The following is a 22,400-nucleotide window of genomic DNA, read 5'->3' as shown; positions in this document are numbered from 1 at the left end:
ATCCCCTCTCACTATTCCTATTCGACATCATACTGAAAGTCTCAGCTAATGCAATAGATTAAAAAAGGAAATATCTGATTGATTCAAAAGGAAGAAATAAAATCATCTTTGTTAATAGATGTATAATTGATCTATACATACAGATGACCTGTGCAGAAAATCTAAAAGAGTTGACAAAACACCTGAAACCAGAAAGCGATTATAGCAAGGCTCCAGGATACAAGGTTAATACACAAAAGTCCATTGCTTTTACATATGCCAGCAATGAAAAAGTTGTTAATTTGGAATTAAAAACATGATATCACTTACATTAGAAGCTCCCAAAATGAAATATTTAGGTATATATCTAACAAAATATGTACAAAATCTACATTAGGATAACTACAAAACCAAGAAGACCATAGTTGGAGTACTGATGCTATCTGACTTTAAGACCCACTCTAAAGCTACAGTAAGACAGAATGGACAAACAGCTCAATGGAATAGAATATTGAGCCTGGAAATAGACCCACATAAATATAGTTGACTGATCTTTGACAAAGAAGCAAAGGCAACACAATAGAGCAAAAAAAATGTCTTTTCAACAAATGGTACTAGAACAACTGGACAACCACATGCAAATAAAAAAATGAACTTAGATCTTTATACCCACCATGAAAAATAATTCAAAATGGATCACATATTTAAATGTAAAATACAAAATTATAAAATTTCTAGAAAACAACATAGGAAAAAACCTAGATGACCTTGGATATAGCAATGATTTTTTAAATTACAACATCAAGGACATGATCACTGACAGAAAAATTGACAGCTAATAAAATTAAAAACTTCATCTCTACAAATGACAATGTCAAGAGAATTAGAAAACAAGCCACAGACTGGGAGTAAATATTAGCAGAAGACACATCTAATAAAGGACTGATTTCCAAAGTACACAAATAATTCTTTTTTTTTTTAAATGTTTTATTTATTTCTAGGAGAGAGAGAGAGAGACAGCGTGAGCAGGGGAGGGTCAGAGAGAGAGGGACTCACAGTCTGAAACAGGCTCCAGGCTCTGAGCTGGCAGTCAGCACAGAGCCCGACGCGGGGCTCGAACCCACGAACCGCGAGATCATGACCTAAGCGAAAGTCGGACGCTTAACCGACTAAACCACCCAGGCGCCCCTAAAGTACACAAATAATTCTTAAAACTCCACAATAAGAAAAAAAAATTTTTTAATAGGCCGAAGACCTTAACGAAACCTCATCAAAGAGATAAACTATAAAGATGGCAAATAAACATTTGAAAAGATGTATATCACATATCACCAGGGAAATGCAAATGAAAACAAATCTGAGCTACAACTGCATACCTATTAGAATGGCCAAAATCCAGAACACTAACAACACCAAGTGCTAGTAAGCATGGGGAGCAACAGGAACTCTCATTCATTGCTGGTAGGAATGCAAAATGGCAGAGCAACTTAGAAGACAGTTTGGAAGTTTCTTACAAAACCAAACATACCCTTACCATATGATCTAGCACTTATGTTCTTTGGTATCTGTCCAAAGGAGTGGAAAAATTATGTCCTCATAAGCGCTGCACACAGATGTTTATAGAAGTTTTATTTCATAATTGCCAAAACTTGGAAGTAACCAAGATATCCTTTAGTAGGTGAATGCATAAATAATATATGGTATATACAGATAATGGAATATTATTAAGTGCTAAAAAGAAATGAGCTCTCAAGCCATGAAAAGATATAGAAGAACCTTAAATACATATTACTAAGTACAAGAAGCCAATCAGAAAAGGCTACATACTGTAGGATTCCAACTATACAACATTTGGAAAAGGCAAAACTATGGAGACACTAAAAAGATTGTTGGTTACCAAGGGTTGGGAGGAGAGATGAATAGGTGGAACGCAAAAGACTTCAAAGGCAGTGAAAATACTCTATATGATACCATAAAGATGGCTATATGCCATTATACATTTGTATAATGTACAAATGTACAACACCAAGAGTGAACCACAATGAAAACTATGGACTTTGGATGATAATGATGTATCAATGTAGGTTAATCATTTGTAGTAGATATTCACTCTGGCAGTGAGTACTGATAATGGGGTATGCGTGTGGGGGCAGGAGGTATATTGGGAATTTCTGTACCTTCCTCCCAATGTTGCTGTGAACCCGAAAATGCTCTAAAGAAAAGCTTTAAAAAAAGAGCAGAAGAGGGGCGCCTGGGTGGCTTAGTCGGTTAAGTGTCCGACTTTCGTTTAGGTCATGATCTCGCAGTTTGTGGGTTCGAGCCCCGCGTCGGGCTCTGTGCTGACTGCCAGCTCAGAGCCTGGAGCCTGTTTCGGTCTGTGACTCCCTCTCTCTCTGACCCTCCCCTGCTCACGCTGTCTCTCTCTGTCTCTCTCCTAGAAATAAAAAAAAAAAAAAAAACATTAAAATTTTTTTAAAAAAATTTAAAAAAAAAGAGCAGAAGGGCTAAAAGTCTGATCAGTTTCTTAATATTAGTTTATGAAAAACTACAACCTTTTAGATACAGTCAAATGACATTTATTGAACATGTGCTATGTACCATGCTCCTTATAGCTATATTGTGAAACAGATATAAACTTAATGCAATCATAAAAGGTATCTGTGCTATGTAAATAATGCTGCAATAAAAATAGAAAAACAAATGAACCAAGGGGAAAAAAGAGACAAACCAAAAAACAGAGTCTTAACTATAGAGAACAAACAAATGGCTGCCAGAGGGGAAGTGGGCAAAATAGGTGAAGGAGATTAAGAGCAAACTTATCCTGGGGCACCTAGGTGGCTCATTTGGTTAGGTGTCTGACCCTTGATTTCATGGTAGCAAGGTCAAGCCCCACATCGGACTCCATGTAGGATTTTGTATTGGGCTGGATGTGGATACTGCTTAAGATTCTATCTTTCCTTGGGGCGCCTGGGTGGCTTAGTCGGTTAAGCGTCCGACTTTCGCTTAGGTCATGATCTCGCGGTTCGTGGGTTCGAGCCCCGCGTCGGGCTCTGTGCTGACTGCCAGCTCAGAGCCTGGAGCCTGTTTCAGTCTGTGACTCCCTCTCTCTCTGACCCTCCCCTGCTCACGCTGTCTCTCTCTCTCTCCTAGAAATAAATAAAAAATATTAAAAAAAAAAAAAGATTCTATCTTTCCCTCTGCCTCTGTCCCTTCCCTGCTTGTGTGCGCGCTCTCTCTCGCTCCCTCTCTCTCTTAAAAAAAAAAAAAAGTACACTTAGCTTGATGAGCACTGGTTGATGTATAGAATTGTTGAATCACTATATTGTACACCTGAAGCTAATTTAAATGCTGTATGTTAACTATCCTGGAATTTAATTTTTTTCAAAAGGGACTTTCCCCAATGAGGAGACCTCAAAAAAAAAAACAAAAAACAAAACAGCAAAAATATCTGCGCTATGATAAGGTGGGGAAACACAAAATCTTTTGAAAACTTCACTTTTGTCCTTTTTAGTTACAAGAAAATAATCTTATCTAGAATTATATAGAGTTTAGGACTTTTTATTGTTTTAGATTTTCTTTAAACAAGTGTCATCTTTCATAAATGATATCTCTAGTCTATAAAAATGTCAACAGAGGGGTGCCTGGGTGGCTCAGTCATTTAAGTAGCCTACTCTTGAATTCAGCTTGGGTTATAATATCAAAGTTTATGAGAACAAGCCCTGAATCAGGCTCCATGCTGTCTGCTTTGGATTCTCTCTCTCTCTCTATCTATCTCACCCCTGCTCATGCTCTCTCCCTCTCTCCCACCAATCTCTCTCTCTCTCCCTCCCTCTGTCCCTTCCTCCCTCCCTATCAAAATAAATAAAACTTGAAAAAATAATACCAATATAATAGATTTGAATTAAAGGATATTTTTTTCCATTAGGCAGAAACCTGATTAATAAACAAAGAAGTATTTATTGGAGGTATAAAGAGGGAATACTTTTTTAACTGTTCTCTTCTGCTGACATGAATGCTTAGCCTTTTGCATGATACTCATCAACTCCAACTCAGGATTATTTAAACATAAATTCTTTATGGCTCATGGTGTATTCAGAACAAAGGTCAACCCATGGACTTGAACTGAACTAGATCTGAGTAGCTCACTGCTTGAAAATGTGGCCTCTGAAGGAAGAGATTTTTTGGTTCAAATCTCAGCTCTCTCATATCCTAACTATAGAACTTTGGACTGGTCATTTGGTTTCATTTTCACATATATAAAATAAACATTAAAAAAGATTATCCATGGGGCACCTGGGTAGCTCAGTTGGTTAAACTTCCAACTTTAGCTCAGGTCATGATCTCACAGTTCGTGGGTTCAAGGTCCACATCAGGCTCTGTGCTGACAGTGTGGAGCCTGGAAACTGCTTCAGATTCTGTGTCTCCCACTCTCTGCCCCTCTCCTTCTCATGCTCTGTCGCTGTCTCTCAAAAATAAATAAACATTAAAAATTAAAAAAAAAAGATTATCCATGCAAGGCTGTTAGATTACACAAGTGTTAAGAACTGTGAAGGGTCTGTGATTTTACCATACTTGTAAGCTAACAATTTAGTCTGCCAGATTCATAAGTATTGGTAGAAAAGGGACTCCTTGTTCAGAAACCATAGACAGTTAATTATTGACAGCAATGAAAGTAATCAAATTATCAGAATTTGTGTTGGTTCCCTAAATCCAAACCCTACAGGACAATACAAAGAGGGCCAGATGACACCTGCACAAGCAGTGGGTTACATTAAAAGAGAAGAATCCCAAGTTTAGAAAACACAAATCTTCTTATAAAGGGTCATAAGCATTATAGGCAACCACTATCTATATTTTCAAAAGCTGTAAGAAAACCTGTCCTTTGTTCTGGTGAAAGACACGATTTTCTAGTTTCAAAGGCTGTTCTCTACAAGGACATTCTTGAAAAGGTGATCTGGGAAAAGGGATAGTGAGTGCCTCTGCTCATAAAGCATGCAAAAGTGCAAAAGACCCATAAAGAATTGTCGTCCAATGAGATAGTTCATTTAAAACACTTATTTTTTTTAATGTTTTATTTATTTCTGAGAGAGGGAGAGAGAGGTAGCGTGAGCAGGGGATGGTCAGAGAGAGAGGGAGACACAGAATCTGAAGCAGGCTCCAGGCTCTGAGCTAGCTGTCAGCACAGAGCCCGACGCGAGGCTAGAACCCACAAACCGTGAGATCATGACCTGAGCCGAAGTCGGACACTTAACAGACTGAGCCACCCAGGCACCCTGTAAAACACTTAGTATGATACCTAGCTCATGGTAAGTGCTCAATGAAAATTAACCCTTTTTAACATCATTCCCACTATTAATACATTATTTAGTGACTCTCAAGATGTTGTTTTTGTTGTTGTTGTTTAAAAAGAGAAGCCAATGAACCAGGTTACAGTAGAAATTATATATATTCTAAAAACTACTTGATCAAGATAAAATTTTATCATCAAAATATCATGCACCCTGAATTCAAAACAAAGTATAATGTATTTGGGTGTTGAACATTTAAGTCAGATACCTACTCAAGAATAAAAATTGTACTGGGGTGCCTGGGTGGCTCAGTCGGTTAAACGTCTGACTTCGGCTCAGATCATGATTTCATGGTTTGTGAGTTCAAGCCCCGTGTTGGGCTCTGTGCTGACAGCTCAGAGCCTGGAGCCTCCTTCGGATTCTGTGTCTTCCCCTCTCTCAGCCTCTCCCATGCTCATGCTCTGTCTCTATCCATCTCTCAATAATAAATAAAAACGTTAATTTTTTTTAAATTGTACATATACATATGATAATCCATTCATACATAAGTGATAATTATGGATCTTTCTAGTAGTAAGTTCAAGTAACCACTGTCAAGGAAAGTAATTGCAATTTGCCACCTAAGGGTACATGTAGCTAGTTCAAAATCTGTGTGCCAATAACTGACTTAGATGTAGTAAAGGTAAGAGAATAATCAAGGTAAATTCAAAAGATTCCCTGCCATTACCATCATCCCCACCACGGTACGAGTGACCCTTGCTTTATTGTTTGGTTGAAGACAATTTTAAGAGACCCAATCTGCTACACACCATACCATAGCCAAAAAGCTCTTCAGCAATCTATGGAGAACCCTGTTATTTCTGTTAAAAACAATAACAAAACTGTATTCCAGAAAATCTTTCCCAAGCAATTTCACTGACCCTAATATCTACTTCTTACTTCATCACTGCTTCTTATTTAGATTACACTAATATTTTTATATCTGACAATATGTTGTTTTGTAATTATTCTTACAGTATTCATAAAGGTTCTGCTTTATTGCCTGAGTTACACTGCAAACCCTTCAAAAACACAAGAGTTTTCTTTATATATGGTTATCTTCCTCCCCATACAGTAGATGTCAGAGTATTCTCCCTGTCTTTGTGTTGAAATTATATGTTAATTGTCTTTGCAACTAAGCCATCATACCCTATTACTCCATGATTTATTTTCTGACTCCTGCCTACTCACTATAGCTGATACTATCAGAGACCTGGAAAGACTTGTTAATATTTGAAATTTTGCATACTGCTCTAACATCACACTATGACCCACTATCATCTGGCTCTGCCCCATCATTATATTGACTTTCTATCACTAGTTTCACTAAGGATATCTTTTTAAAAAATTTTTATTATTTACTTCCGAGAGAGAAAGACACAGCATGAGCAAGGGAGGGGCAGAGATGGAGGCACAGAATCCAAAGCAGGCTCCAGGCTCTGAGCTGTCAGCACAGTCTGATGTGGGGCTCAAACGCACAAACCACGAGATCATGGCCTGAGCTGAAGTCAGACACTTCACCGACTGAGCCACCCAGGCGCCCCTCACTATAGACATCTTATTAGCCATATGTAATGACGTCTTGTTCATCCTCATCCTATCTAACCTCTGTGCATTATATGAAACTTGTAACTTTCCTTCAACTTTTTAAAAAAAATTTAATGTCTATTTTTGAGAGAGAGAGAGAAAGCAAACAGGGAAGAGGCAGAGAGAAAGGAAGACAGAATCTGAAGCAGGCTCCAGGTTCTAAGCTGTCAACACAGAATGATCATTATGAAGGCACATATCAGTCCCAAACTGAACTTATTATCTCTCCCCTACAGTCTATTCTTCCTCCTGTAATATCTATTATGATTAGAGGATCACTAATCACACCAACTAGTTTCTCAAGTCACATGCCTCAAATCATCCTCCACTCCATTTCCCCATACTCACTCCCTATATACAACTGGTTTACAAGTAGTGCTAATTGTGTTTTAAAATTCTTTCCTTATCTGATATCTCACTTAGGTCCTGCCACAGTTCAAACTGTTATCATATTTTGCCTGCACTATTAAAGTAGCATCTTAACAGGTTTCCCTGTCTTCATTTTCTCCTTTTCCCCAATCATTTGTCCAAAAGAAATATTTTACTAGTGGGAGAAGAGAACATGGCAGTCAAGTAAGAGGACCTAGGCTCATTTTACACAACTAGATAACTATCAAATCATTCTAAATACCCCAGAAATAAAGTGGGAAGACTGACAGAACAAACTCCACCAAAAAACAAAAACAAAAAGAAAAAAAAAGGGAGAGAAGTGGGTGGCTCAGTCAGTTGAGCAACTGACTTTTGATTTTGGTTCAGGTCATGATCCCAGGGTCGTGGGATTGAAGCCCACACTGGGCCCTACACTAAGCATAGTGCTTGCTTGGGATTCTCTCTCTCTTTCCCTCTTTTCCTCTTCCCCTCTCTCTCACTGGCATTCTCTAAGATAAAATTAATTAATTAAAATAGTAAAAACAAAGAAGCCACATTGAAGAAGGTAGAAAGCACGGAGACATGGTTTAGGGAAGAAACCAATTGCCACTGCAGTGGAGGACAGGGAGCTGTGATCATGGAGAAGGAGAAGAGAGAGTAGAGCATACAGGCGAATGCAAAAGGAGAACATTTCCTCAGAGAGACTGGTTGGGAAAACGAGAGGAGCTGAATTTCATGAACACTTGCAACCAGTGGAGCTTAAAGCCTAGAGTTTTAAAGGTCATTAGACTTGGCTGGGATACAGCCCAGAGGGCACTGCACTGCTCCTGAAGAGAAGACAGGCAAACAACCTGGAGGTAGACAGTAGGGAAAGAGCAATCTAGAAAATGCCTAGGACACACAGCAGGGAGATTATTTGCTCTTCTTGAAGCACATCCCTGAGAAGCAGTGTTCGTGGAGACGGCTCTCTGGGGACAAAGGAGCTGGTTGGGTGTTGCCATTTCCCTTCCCAGCCCCTCAGCATAAACACAGAGTCACTTGCAGGAAACAGTGCAATGCCAACACCTGCTGCCTAACTTGCTTACACCAAGCCCCACACCCTGCGCTCTACTGGGACTACATTTTTCAGTCAAACTTGTCTCAGTCCCAGCACAGCAGGCCTCTCCCCCAGAAAACCAACAGTAACCTCTGACCATACCACATCTCCCAATCAGAGAGTTTTGCCGGGCCTCAGTTCTACTGGAAATAGTATCAATTCTCATTTAATGAGCAGAACAGGGCACATCTAGTTAAAACTCACGATATTCTGGCCAAGGACCAAACACTACCCATGCAGGCAAAGAATTTCTTCAGATGACTGGCCTGAAGGAAAAAAGCAGCCAGAACACAATAGTAGAGTGCTTGCAATACATACTGCAAGCACACTGTGAAGCACTGGGTCATGGGCATTACATGAGCTCCTCTTCATAAAGCCATTACTTTCAGTAGCAAGAAATGAAACTGGCTTTTCTAACACAGAGAAGAAGACAGAGACTTAGAGAACATGCCACAACAGAGGAATTCATCCAAAATGAAAGAACAAGATGAAGCCATACACAGAGATGTGACAGAGAATAAGTAACATACCTAATGGAGAATTTAAAGCAACAATCATCATTGGGACACCAGGGTGGCTCAGTCAGTTATATTAAGCATCTGACTTTGGCTCAGGTTATGATCCTGTGGTTCATGGGTTTGAGTCCCACATCAGGCTCTGTGCTGACAGCTCAGAGCCTGAGGCCTGCTTTGGATTCTGTGTCTCCTTCTCTCTTTGCCCCTCCCTCCCTCACACTTTGTCTCTGTCTCTCTCTTTCAAAAATAAACAAACGTTAAAAAATGTAAAGCAACAATCATAAAGATACTTGCTAGACTTGAGAGAAGAGTGGTAGACAACAGGGAGACCATTACCACAGGGATTAAAGAGTTAAAGAAAATCAGTCAGAGATGGAGAATACTGAGAATTGAAATAGATTTGATTCAATAAATAGTAAGCTGTAATAAGCAGAAGAACAAATTAGTGATATAGAAGACAAAATAATGGAAAATAAGGAAACTGAACAAAAGAGAAAAAGAATTATGGGACATGAGAATAGACTTAGGGAACTCAGTGACCCCATGAAATGTAATAACATTCACATCATAAGAGTCTAAGAAAAAAAACAGAGAGAAAAAGGGGCAGAAAATTTATTTGACAAAATAATAGCTAAAAACTTCCCTAATCTGGGGAAGGAAATAGACATCCAGATCCAGGGGGAACAGAGAACTCCCATAAAAATCAACAAAAGCAGGCCAACACCAAGACATACTATAATTAAATTTGGAAATTATAGTGATAAAGACAAAATGTTAAAAGCATTAAGACAAAATAAGTCTTTTACTTACAAAGAAGGAACCATAAATCTAGCTGCAGATTTCTCAATAGAAGCTTGACAGGCCAGAAAGGAGTGCATGATACATTTAAAATGTTGAATGGGAAAAATCTGCAACAAAGAATACTCTATTCATCATGGTTATCATTCAGAACCCAAGGAGAGATAAAGAGTTTCCCAGAGAAAAATTAACTAATTAATTTAATTAAATAAAGGAGTTTGTGTCTCCCTAAACCAGCCCTGCAAGATATATTAAAGGGGACTTTTTGAATGGAAAAAAAACCCCAAAAATGACAAAGACAAGAAAGGATCAAAGAAATCTCCAGAAACAATGATAACACAAGTAATAAGATGGCACTAAATATATATCTATCAATAATCACTCTGAATATAAATGAACTAAATGCTCCAACAAAGTGCCACAGTGTGTCATATTGGATTTTTTAAAAATGAGAAATGAAAGACTCATCTACATGGTGCCTACAAGAGACTCATTTTAGACTTAAAACACCTTTAGATCGAAAGTTAGGGGATGGAGAACCATTTATCATGCTAATGGACATCAAAATAAAGTCAGGGTAGCAACACTTATATAGGACAAACTAGACTTTAAAACAAAGACTGTAACAAAAAACAAAGAAGAGCACCATATCAAAATAAAGGGGACAACCCAATAAGAAGACTTAACAACTGTAAATATTTATGCACCCAACATGGAGGAATCCAAATATATAAAACAATAACAAACATAAAAATAACTAATTGATAATAATACAATACCAGTAGGGGTCTTTAACACCTCACTTACATCAATAGACAGATCATTTAAATATATAATCAACAAGAAACAATAGCTTTGAATGACACACTGGACCAGATGAACTTAACAGATATACTCAGAATATTCCATCCTAAAAGAGCAGAATACACATTCTTTTCAAGTGCGCATAGGACATTCTCCAGAATAGATCACATATTAGGTCACAAATCAGGCCTCAACAAATACAAAAATATTGAAATCATACTATGCATATACTCTGACCACAACACTATGAAACTTGAAGTCAACCACAAGAAACAACTTGAAAAGACCATAAATACATGCAGGTTGAACAACATGTTACTAAACAATGAATGAGTCAACCAGGAAATTAAAGAAGACATAAAAACTATACACAGAAAAAAATAAAAAATGAGAACAAAATAGTCCAAAACCGTAGCAATGCAGCAAAAGCATTCCTAAAAGGGAAGTTAATAGCAATATAGACCTACTTCAAAAAGCAAGAAATAAAAAAGAAAAAAAAAGAAGCAAGAAAAATCTCAAATACATAACATAGCCTTACAACTAAAAGAAGCCAGATAAAGAACAACAAATGAAGCCTAAAGCCAGCAGAAGAAATAAATAATAAAGATTAAAATATGTAATAATTATAATAAAATTATATGTAATAAAACATTTAATTATAATAAAATTTATAATTATAGTACTCATAGTATAATATTATATTATAATTATAGTAAGGCAGAAATAAATGATACAGAAACTAAAAGAAAATACAATAGATCAATGAAGCCAGAGGGTGGTCCTTTGAAAATATCAATAGAACTGATTGATAAACCTCTACCCAGATTTATAAAAAACACGAGAAGGGACCCAAATAAATAAAATCACAAATAACAGAGGAGAAATAACAACAAACACCACAGAAATACAAACGATTATAAAAGAATCATATGAAAAACTATATGCCAAAATATTGAACACTCTATACAAAATGGATAAATTCGTAGAAACATAAACTACCAAAACTGAAACAGAAAGGAATAGAAAACTTGAACAGACTAGTAAACAGGAAAGAAATTGAATCAGTTATTAAAAAATCTCTGAACAAATGAAAGTCCAGGGCTAGATGGCTTCACAGGTGAATTCTACCAAACATTTCAAGAAAACTTAATACCAATACCTTTCAAACTAGTCAAAAAAATAGAAAAAAGGAAGGAAAACTTACAAATTCATTCTATGAGGGAAGCATTACCCTGATACCAGAACCAGATAAAGACTCCACTAAAAATGTGAGCTACAATATCTCTGGTGAACATCGATGTGAAAATTCTCAATAAAATGCCAGCAGACTGAATCCAGTAGTACATTAAAAGAATCATTCACCATGATCAAGTGGGATTTATTCTTGGGCTGCAAGGGATATGTTACAAATGAAATCAATATGATATACCACATTAATAAAAAATAGGATAAAACCATATGATTCTTTGAATAGGTGCAGAAAAAGCATTTGACAAAGTACAACATCCATTCATGATAAAAGTCCTCAATAAAGTAGGGCTAGAGGGAACAGACTTCAACATAATAAAGATTATACACAAAAACCCCACTGCTAATATCATCCTCAGTGAGGAAAAACTAACAGCTTTTCCCTTAATATCAAGGGAATGTTGTCAACTCTCACCATTGTTATTTAACATTGTACTGGAAGTCCTAGCCTCAGCAATCAGACAACAAAAAGAAATAAAAGGCATCCAAATTGACAAGGAAGAAGGAAAACTTTTACTATCCACAGACCACATGATAGTCTATGTAGAAAACCCAAAGACTGCACAAAAATATCTAGAACTTATACACAAAATCAGTAAAGTCAAAAGATACAAAATCAAAATACAGAAATCTGTTGTACTTCTATACACCAATAATGAAGCAGAAGAGGGACACCTGGGTGGCTCAGTCAGTTAAAGGTCTGACTTCACCCCAGGTCATGATCTCACAGTTTGTGGTTCCAGGTCCCCGTCGGGTTCTGTGCTGTCAGCTCAGAGCTTTTGTAGCCTGCTTCAGATTCTGTGTTTCCTTCTCCTTCTGCTCCTCCCCCACTCATGCTCTGTCTCTATCTCTCAAAAACACATAAACCTTAAAATATTTTTTCCAGAAAAATGATATTTTTATTAATTACCTAATATAATACTCCTTTTACTATATTTTTGGCTGCACACTTTTTGAATATGTCTTCATATGACAATGATTCTTTTAATAGTTTATTGTCAAGTTGGTTTCCATATAACACCCAGTGCTCATTCCCACAAGTGCCCTCCTCCATGCCCATCACCCCCATTCCCCTCTCCATGACCCCCATCAGCCCTCAGTTTGTTCTCAGCATTCAAGAGTCTCTCATGGCTTGTCTCCCTCCCTCTCCCCAAATATCTTCCCCTTCTTCTCCCTCATGGTCCTCCGTTAAGTTGCTCCTAATCCACCTATACGTGCAAGCATATGGTAGCTGTCCTTCTCTACCTGACTTATTTCACTCAGCATAACACCTTCAAGGTTCATCCATGTTGCTATACATGGCCAGGTTTCATTCTTTCTCATTGCCATGTAGTATTGCATCGTATAGATAAACCACATCTTCTTGATCCATTCGTCATTTGATGGACACTTAGTCTCTTTCCGTGTTTTGGCTATTGTTGAGAGTGCTGCTATGAACATTGGGGTGCATGTGTCCCTATGCATCAGCACTCCTGTATTCCTTGAGTAAATTCCTAGCAGTGCTATTGCTGGGTCCTAGGGGAGTTCTATTGTTATAAAAAAATTTTTTTAGTAATAAAAAAGTGAAGCAGAATAAAGAGAAATTAAGAAATCTATCTCAGTTACAACTATACCAAAATTAATAAGATACCCAGGAATAAGCCTAACCAAAGAGGTAAAAGATCTGTATTCTGAAAAGTGTAAAGCACTTATTAAAGAAATTGAAGAGGGCACAAAGAAGTGGAAAGATTTTCCATACATGTGGATTTATAGAACAAATATTTTTAAAATGTCTATACTACCCAAAGCAATCTACACATTTAATGTAATGTTTATCAAAATACCAACATTATTTTTCACAGAGCTAGAACAAACAATCCTAAAATTTGTATGGAACCACAAAAGACCCTGAATAGCCAAAGCAACCTTGAAAAAGAAAAGAAAAGCTGGAGGAATCACAATCCCATACTTCAAGTTATATTACAAAACTGTAGTGATCAAAACAGTATGGTGCTGGCATAAAAATAGACACATAGGTCAATAGAACAAAATAGAAAATCCAGAAATGAACCCACAGCTATATGGTCAATTAATCATCAACAAAGCAGGAAAGATTATCTAACGGGAAAATGACAGTCTATTCCATAAACAGTCTTGGGAAAACTGGACAGCAACATGAAAAAGAATGAGCGTGGAGTCACCTGGGTGAATCAGTCAGTTAAGCATCAGACCCTTGATTTTGACTCAGGTGATTATCTCACGGTTGGTGAGATCAAGCCCCACATTGGACTCTGTGCTGACAGTATGGAGATTTTCTATCTCCCTCTCTCTCTGCCCATCCTCTGTTCATACTCTTCCCCCTCTCAAAATAAATAAGCATTAAAAAAAAGAAGAATGAAACTGGACCACTCTCTTATACTATACACAAAAAATAAATTCAAAATTGATTAAAGACCTGAGTGTAAGACCTGAAACCATAAAAATCCTAGAAGAGAACAAAGGCAGTAACCTCTCTGACATAAGCTATAAATACTTCCTTCTAGATATGTCTCCTGAGGCAAGGGAAACAAAAGCAAAAATAAACTATTGGGACTACATAAAAATAAAAAGCTTCCAAATAGTGAAGGAAATTATCAATAAAACTAAAAGACAACCTTGGAATGGGAGAAGATATTTGCAAGTAACAATCTGATAAAAGGTTAGTATCCAAAATCTATTAAGAACTTATCAAACTCAACACCCAAAAATTGAATAATCCAATTAAAAACAAGCAGTAGACATGAACAGATATTTTTCAAATAATGCATACAGTTGGCCAACAGACACATGAAAAGATGCTCAGCATCACTCACCATCAGGGAAATACAAATCAAAAGTATACTGAGATACCACCTCACACCTGTCAGAATGGCTAAAATCAGAAACACAAGAAATAACAAGTGTTGGCGAGGATGTGGAAAAAGGAACACTCATGCACTGTTGGTGGGAATGCAAACAAGTGCAGCCATTCTGGAAAACAGTATGGAGATTTCTCAAAAAGTTAAAAATATATCTGCTCCATAATCCAGTAAATGCACTACTAGGTATTTACCCAAAGAAAACAAAAATACTAATTCAAAGGCATATATGCACCCTGAAGTTTATAGCAACATTATCGATAATAGTAAAAATATGAAACAGCCCAAATGTCCATGGACTGATGAATGGATAAAGATGCTGTGGTATATATATAAAGAATGAAATCTTGCCATTTACAATTATATGGACAGAGCTAGAAAGTATTATTTTCAAGTATTACTAAGCAAAATAAGTCAGTCAGAGAAAGCCAAATACCATGTAATTTCACTCATATGCAGAATTTAAGAAACAAAACAAATTATCATGGGGAAAAAATGAGAGGGGCACACCAAGAAACAGACTCTTAACTAAAGAGAACAAACTGAGGGGAGGTGAGTGGGGTATGGGTGAAATCAATGGTGAGGATTAAGAAGTGCATTTGTGGGGCGCCTGGGTGGCTTAGTCGGTTAAGCGTCCGACTTTCGCTTAGGTCATGATCTCGCGGTTCGTGGGTTCGAGCCCCGCGTCGGGCTCTGTGCTGACTGCCAGCTCGGAGCCTGGAGCCTATTTCGGAGTCTGTGTCTCCCTGTCTCTCTGACCCTCCCTGCTCACGCTGTCTCTCTCTCTCTCCTAGAAATAAATTAAAAAATATTCAAAAAAAAAAAAAAAAAAAAAGAAGTGCATTTGTGATGAACACTGAGTGTTCTTTGTAAGTGTCAAAGCACTATATATTGTACACTTGAAACTAATATTACACTGTATGTTAACTAAATCCAGAATCAGAGTAAGCAAAGGAGTAAGCAAGTCAGCTATAAAACCATGAGGGAGAAAAGAGCTATCCTCTGCACTCTGTTCTTCTTGCTATATATCTTCTCCCTGGGTTATTTCAACTACTACCTTGAATCCAATTTCTACTTTTCAATACTCTATCTCCAGCCCCTATGTCTCTCCTAAGTACTAGACTCATACATCTAACTGACTGTGGGGTATCTCTCTTAGGATGTCCCACAGAAATCTCAATATCAATATGTCTACAGGTCATCCCCCTCCAAACAGCTTCTCTTTCATTCTTCATCTAAGTCTGCAGCATCACTATCTACTTAGTTCCCTGTAGCAGAAACCTGGGAATTACCTTACTCATTTTCTCATCCCTGTCCCTGACATTCCTATAAATTCTATCAAGCAAATAGCTCTCTACACTTTTGTCTCCATTCTAACTTCTACTACCTTAGTTTACATATTAAATTACTGTGGCATCCCCATAATGGGTCTCCCAGAGTCCAGTATCTCCCCTCTCTCCTTGCCATTCCAATTTCTACATTATCTCGCAAATGATCTTTCTGCAGAAGTCACTCTAGAACAAGCCAAAACATGAACACTTCCTATTTATTAGTCCCAAGACTAACAAATAAAATAAACAAAATGAAATGGGGAAAAAAGGTAACAGTGAAAAAAGGGAAAAAAAGGTAACAGTGAAAAAAAGAAAGCTAAAACAGTGGGATTTGTACCTCTGGGATTTAACTACCTTCTTAAGTAATATACTAATTCCTGATACATTATTTTTTTCTCACTATCTGACACAAGATCCTTAAAGAGGAAGTGTTATCTATTTCAATGTATATCATAGAACAAAATGTAATTCTCATATAATAAATAAAACCCAAAATGAGTATATCTGTGCATGTCTACTTCCTTCAGTGCCTAAATAATGGCAAAAAAGAGAATAAAGAGAGTTAAATTAGAAAGGTAGACTAGAGTGAGAATATAATATTACCCCAAGGAGTTTGTCACAGGAAGCCATCAAATATTTTTAAACTTGAAAGTAGCCTGGTCATAGGAAAGATTAGGAGTTAGAAAGAGATTAGAGAATTTATTGAGGAGGCTATGTGGGCATTCTCTAAATGGGGATGAATGTCAAAAGAAGTTTCTGAGATAGTAGTAACAAGACTTGGGGACCAATTTCCTATGTTATTAAGGCAAGTGTTGATGATTTTGAGGTTTCTATACTGAACACAGGAATACAGAAGAATCATCTTTTGGGGGAAAGAGTGAATATTTGGATTTTGGTTATCTTTGGATATGCAGGAAATACGAGTCTAGACTAGGAGTTGGCAAATTACAGGCCAAATCCTGCTGGCTGCCTATTTTTAATGCACTAGTTTTATTAGAACATAGCCATGCTCATTTCTTCAAGTATTTCTTATGACTGCTTTTATTCTGTAAATATTTGGGACAGAGGTCCTTGGTCTACAATGCCTCAAATAATTACTACCTGGCCCTTTACCTAAACAATTTTCTAACCTTCATATTCCAATTCAGGAGACTCTGGAACAGGAGATACAGAATTTTCCTGGCCAGGAGGAGGCTTTTTTTCTTGTTCTAGAATATTCCATGTCTAAGAGGGGAGGGGCTCCTAATGTGGGACAAACCATTTTGGTGGAGGTGGAGAGTAGGAGGTGAAATTTTTGTACTTGATTCCAAGTGTTTCAAATTCTCAGTTCTGTCTTTTCTGACCACTCATGTTTCCTCCGCCACCTCAAGGACTTTCAACAATGTAGCGAGTTCCCTTATGTCCCGGGGCAGATGGAAGGACTTTCCTTGTTCATTCCTTCCCACCCCTAGTATCTCTGAAGTTGGAACAGTCCCACGGTAAAAGCCCCGAGGGTTAGCTTGGAGACTTCCTTTCCTCGGAGCCCTTGAAGGGAGAGAGGTGCGCTTTCTCACTTTCTCTTTAAGTTCCATAGGCAGGCATGGGAGGACTGCACCTCCTCTAATCTTAGCTAGGGAGGCAAGGCCTGGTGAGAAGTGTACTATGGCAAGGCAAGCCAGTCAGTGGTCTTTATGAGGGTCTCAGGAGGGTGCGGCAGTGCAATCAAAAGGGAAGAGACCGAGGGGGGAGGGGAGGGGCTATAGGGGGAAGGGATTAAAGGGGAGCGGAAGGGGCAACTGGTTGATTTATCCTTGCAGGACCTGACAAGCCCCGAAAGCCTTCAGCTGCCATGGCCTTGAAACCCGAAGACCCCAGTGGTGGGTTCCAGCATGGCAACGTGATAGCTTTCATCAATGAGAAGATGGCCGGGCACACGAAAGGCCCCGAGTTCTACCTCGAGAATATATCTCAGTCCTGGGAGGAGGTGGAGAACAAGTTCAAGGCCATCCTGGAGGACAGCGCAGTGTCCAGCGAGGCCAAAGACGCCTGTGCCTGGAGCAGCCTGGCCCTGGGAGTGCGCTTTGCCCGCAGGCAGGGCCAGTTACATGGGCACAGGGTGCACTGGCTGCAGGACTTCGCCAAACTGCATAAGTCTGCTGCACAGACCTTGGCCTCAGACCTTAAGGAGCTCACAGCACAGCAGGAGATGGAGCGCAGGGAGGCAGCCTTTCGTCTGCAGCAGACACAGGCAAAGTTGACGGAGATACGGAAGGAAAGGGACCTCCTGAGATGGAAGCTCCTCCGGGCTGTAAGATTGCCTCAACTTGGTCCCTGCCCCATCTCCTGGCCCTGTCTCCCTGTCCCACCCCCCCTTACCATCCCCAAAATAGGTCTCAACCCTGCCCACTTCTCTGCAGGAGCTGGAGTCTTCCCGGGAGCGGATGCAGGTTGCAGAGGAGCCAGGCTTGGCCACTGCCAGTGAGGCTGGGACAGAAGGAGCAGGTGAGGAGGAAAAGGCGGGGTCTGCCGGTACTTCTGCTACTGCTGCTGGTGCCACAGGAAGAGGAAGAAGACAGAAAGATGCAGAAGGGGCAGAGGCCACAAACAACCCAGATGGAGGCCTCGTGCACGTTCCTGGAGCAGAGCAGAAAAGTTACACCTCTGGTGGGCAGAGGGAGGGAGATGTCAGGTCATTGGATACAGCCATGTTGCATTTCTCTGGGACAATGAAGCCGGGGGCCACAGCCACACCATCACCCCTGCCTGTACAGCTCCCTGCCTCGTTCACATACTCCTATGACTGCCCCCTTTCCCCCTTCCCGCCTGTGCCCACACCAACCCCACCAGCAATATTGTTTACCCCAGGAGCTCCATCTCAGATGTCTCCCCACTGGAGGCCCTCTGATGTTAACTTGTGGTCTTATGTGGGGTCTCAGGGAACAAGCCCTCAAGAATCCCAAAGAGAGAGGGTAGACTCTGATGTCCTTCAGCAAAGACCTCCCATATTTCGTAGACCAGGGGATTGGGACTGCCCTTGGTGTAAAGCTGTGAATTTTTCACGGAGGGAAACTTGCTTCCGCTGTGGGAGGGGAATCTGGCTGCAAAACCCTCAGTGAATTCAGAAATGTGAAATGGAATGGAAGCATATCTCAATGGGAAATCAATTTTCAGAAGGAGGGGAAGAAGTATGGGAGGGTTTGGGAAGAGTGGGGGGAAAGGGAGGGTGGGTGGATGGGGCAAGGGGGTTCTGAGAGGTGGAAAAGTGGGGTGGGGTGGGGTATGGGGTGGTGCATGTAGAGGGTACAGATTGGGTGGTTCGGGGAATAAAATATAGAGACTTGTTTTGATGACCCCCTTTGTATTCCAGAGCATTAGCGTTCTACACCCCAGAAGCACAGTAGCTTCTGTTAGTATGTGCCTCCCTTCCCTACTCTAGTATCTGGTGGACCTGAGCAGCCATGTTTGTGACAACCCACCCCTCTCCCCACATAGGCTGTATATGATTGGAGGAGTGGACATCTGACTCATGCTTAGCCACACAGGTTCTCACACTAGAGAGGCATTTTCCATAGTCACATAGTCAGGATGGTGTTGGGCAAGGAAGTGGTAGGTTATTTGGGGTTGGGGCCAAAGTTGGAGTCATGGACAGTGAGGCCACAGCTGAGGCCTGACCCTGACTGTGGGGGAGCAGAACCGTGTGCTTTATAGAGGCTGAGTGTCTTTTAGAGGATGCCAGGAATAGAGAAGCAGAGGATTTGATCCTGCAACCCCAGAGACGGAAACAGTAGTGGCCTGACCACTTTTCCACTTCCTGCAATTATTCTGCATGAAAATCCACACTACAGAGATCCCCTTTTCTTTAAGTTAACTTGAATGGGTTCCTGCTCTGGACAACCAGATTGTTTCCAAGTCAGAAATTGATACCAGAAGAGCAGGTGCAAACCACAGACCATCAAAGAAAATGTTGGAACTGGCTGGGGAGGTGCATCAGGGAGTGATGGTAGTAGAGATTCCTGCATCCCATGAGTCTCCAAGAATAAACTGGACAGGAATCTTGTTCACGTTCTAAGCAAGTTATATCACAAGAAACAATCAAAACAGGCCTAGGGTTAACTACAGGCATATGACACAGCAGAGATTTCCTACTCCAAGGGAATCTTAGGACTGCATACATACTTTTTTTTTTTAAGTTTATTTTGAGAATGACAGAAACAGCGCAAGTGGGGAAGGGCAGAGAGAGAGGGAGAGAGAGAATCCCAAACAGGCTCCACACTGCCAGCACAGTGCCCAATGTGGGTCTCAAGCCTACAAACTGAGAGATCATGACTTGAGCCGAAACTAAGAGTCAGATGCTTAACCGAATGAGCCATCCAGGTGCCCTAGGGCTGCATATAGAGGATGCCAGCATCAGCTGCAAGCAAGGACTGCTATGGCTGTTCAGCCCTATGACAGAAGAATCCTCCCCAGTACCTAGTGGGCAGAACTGGGTACAGTCACATGCCACTGCCAAGGAGGTAAGTCAGCATCTGATAGTACCCAGAGGGTTTATTGGTTTAGATCACTGACCAAAGTATGCTGCCATCCTGAGGGATTCTCTCCACCAACTCATTACCAGGTTAATAGTGAGAGAAGAATCTGGCTACAAAGCCGTCAGTGAATTCAGAAGTGTGGAATAGAACATACCTAAATGGAAATCAATTTCCAGAGGAAGACGGCAAACCAAGAAAGGGGGAGGGGGATGGTTGTCTATGTCTCCCCCTCTTATTATAAGCTGTATTGAGCAGGGTTAAATGTATGCCTTAGCCCACAGGTGGAAGGATGGTAAGGTTCACACCTGGACAAGACTGAGACAACTGGAGGAGCCTTGGATATTACCTGGGAACTGGGGACCTAGAAACTGAAGTTGTCATGGGCCTGGGACATCTCTGCAGCATCTGGGTGTGACTTTGAATTGTCTCATTTGGGAACAGATACAGATAATCATTTTCAAGATTTGGGGCCAGATTCCTAGCTAGTTATTAAAGGGTCTGTACTTGTTAGAAATGTCCTCAGAGTTTTACCACCTCAGTACTCTTGATACTTTGGGCTGGATACTTACATATTTCAGGGGATTGTGCTGTGCATTTAGGATGTTTGGCAGAATCCCTAGCCTTTACACACTTGGTGCCAATAGCACCCACCCCTCCATTGTGACAACTAAAATTATCCTCATATACTGTAACATGTCCACTGGAGGGCAAAATCACCCTTAGTTAGGAACCATGAAGGCAATAAGGTCCTTAGGACTAGTCAGAATAGGGGGAAGAGAGTTGCAAGAGGAGCATGCTCAGCAGTACACAAGGCTGCAGGAAAGGCCCTAAGGAGGTGAAAAGTATTCACTTGGTCTGGTGATCACTTTTGATTTTTAAGCAAATATGGGTGGAGGAGGGGCAGAAACCAAACTGCAAGGACCAGGGAGTTAGGTGGGAAGCAAAGAAGTGCAGTGAGGGAAGCTCTTCAAGGACTCCTGGCTGTGAAGGGAAGGAGTTGGGTGGGATACATGGCTGAGAGATACAAAGTTCTTTGGAATTTGGGAGAAATTTGAACCATGGGGATGGAGACAGCTGAAGAAACTTGAAAGCACAAGAAATATGTAAAAGAAGGAGATAAGCCCTGAATACTGTTTTGAAGGCATGTTCATTGTACTATTAAGTATATAAAATATAAAGGCCAATTTTTGCTACATAAGTATGATATGTATATTATATGTTTATGTGTGCCTTACGTTATACGCTGACATTTGAAAAGGTATAGAAAATGTCTGGAAAAATTTTTTTTTCTTTTCAGAAAAAAATGGAGTAGAGTGGGGCAGTGGGATGGAGGGATTCTACTTTATATACTTCTGTGTTGTGAAAATAAAATTATTAAATGTTCACAAATAAAAAAATAAAAGGAAGTAAATTTGATGGCATGAGTGGGTTTGGAAAGGCCACCTCTTCCTTTGGGATAGGAGAAGAGGAGAGCAGACACTAATATGTGTGGCAAAAAGAAGGGAAATTGAGGGTTCCCCTTGTGTGTCCCTTAGACAAGGCACCCAAAAGTGAGGACAGAAGGTCCAGGTGGGGGTGGGAGTTTCTGGGCAGTGGCATATTTAAGTAGTAACTTCAGGGTGGGAGGTAGAGAGTGGGATAGTGTAAAGGATCATCAAGCTGCACAGAGGATCCAATTAGGATAGGACCCAAATGAAAGAAAACCAAAAGGGAGGACAATTGGGGGGGTGCCTAGGAGGGCCACTGGAGAGGAAGGTGACTAGTTCTAGGAGGGACCAGACACAAATCTCTGGTGTTACAACTTGTTTTCATAACTTAAGTTTTTCAAGAAAAGATTCAGTCAGTTTGTTTGAGGTGTATGATTGGTAAGATTTAGGAAAGATACTGATATTTTCACGATTTCATGTGTTATACCCACTTTAAAGTTTTTTCTAAGTCTAGAAGAAAGAATTTAGTAAATTA

The 22,400-nt window shown here is 39.9% G+C and overlaps 2 protein-coding genes across 2 annotated transcripts in view; one reads left to right on the top strand and one right to left on the bottom strand.

The window, feature by feature from the left end:
* IL1RAPL2 (interleukin 1 receptor accessory protein like 2) overlaps positions 1-22,400 on the bottom strand; it is a 637,686-nt gene that overhangs the window by 588,188 nt on the left and 27,098 nt on the right. The gene's annotated exons all lie outside the window — the stretch shown is intronic.
* On the top strand, positions 17,461-19,025 carry TEX13A (testis expressed 13A). The gene is made up of 3 exons (XM_039256553.1): positions 17,461-17,469; positions 17,727-18,190; positions 18,324-19,025. Exons 2-3 carry the CDS (start codon positions 17,759-17,761, stop codon positions 19,023-19,025), a joined length of 1,134 nt encoding a protein of 377 aa, XP_039112484.1. The 5' UTR covers positions 17,461-17,469; positions 17,727-17,758.

This window comes from Hyaena hyaena, unplaced genomic scaffold (genome assembly GCF_003009895.1).
Source record: "Hyaena hyaena isolate Hyena2069 unplaced genomic scaffold, ASM300989v1 scaffold_576, whole genome shotgun sequence".
NCBI lineage: Eukaryota > Metazoa > Chordata > Mammalia > Carnivora > Hyaenidae > Hyaena > Hyaena hyaena.
The sequence above is the reverse complement of the archived record's forward strand: the minus strand, read 5'-3'. Positions and strand labels throughout refer to the sequence as shown.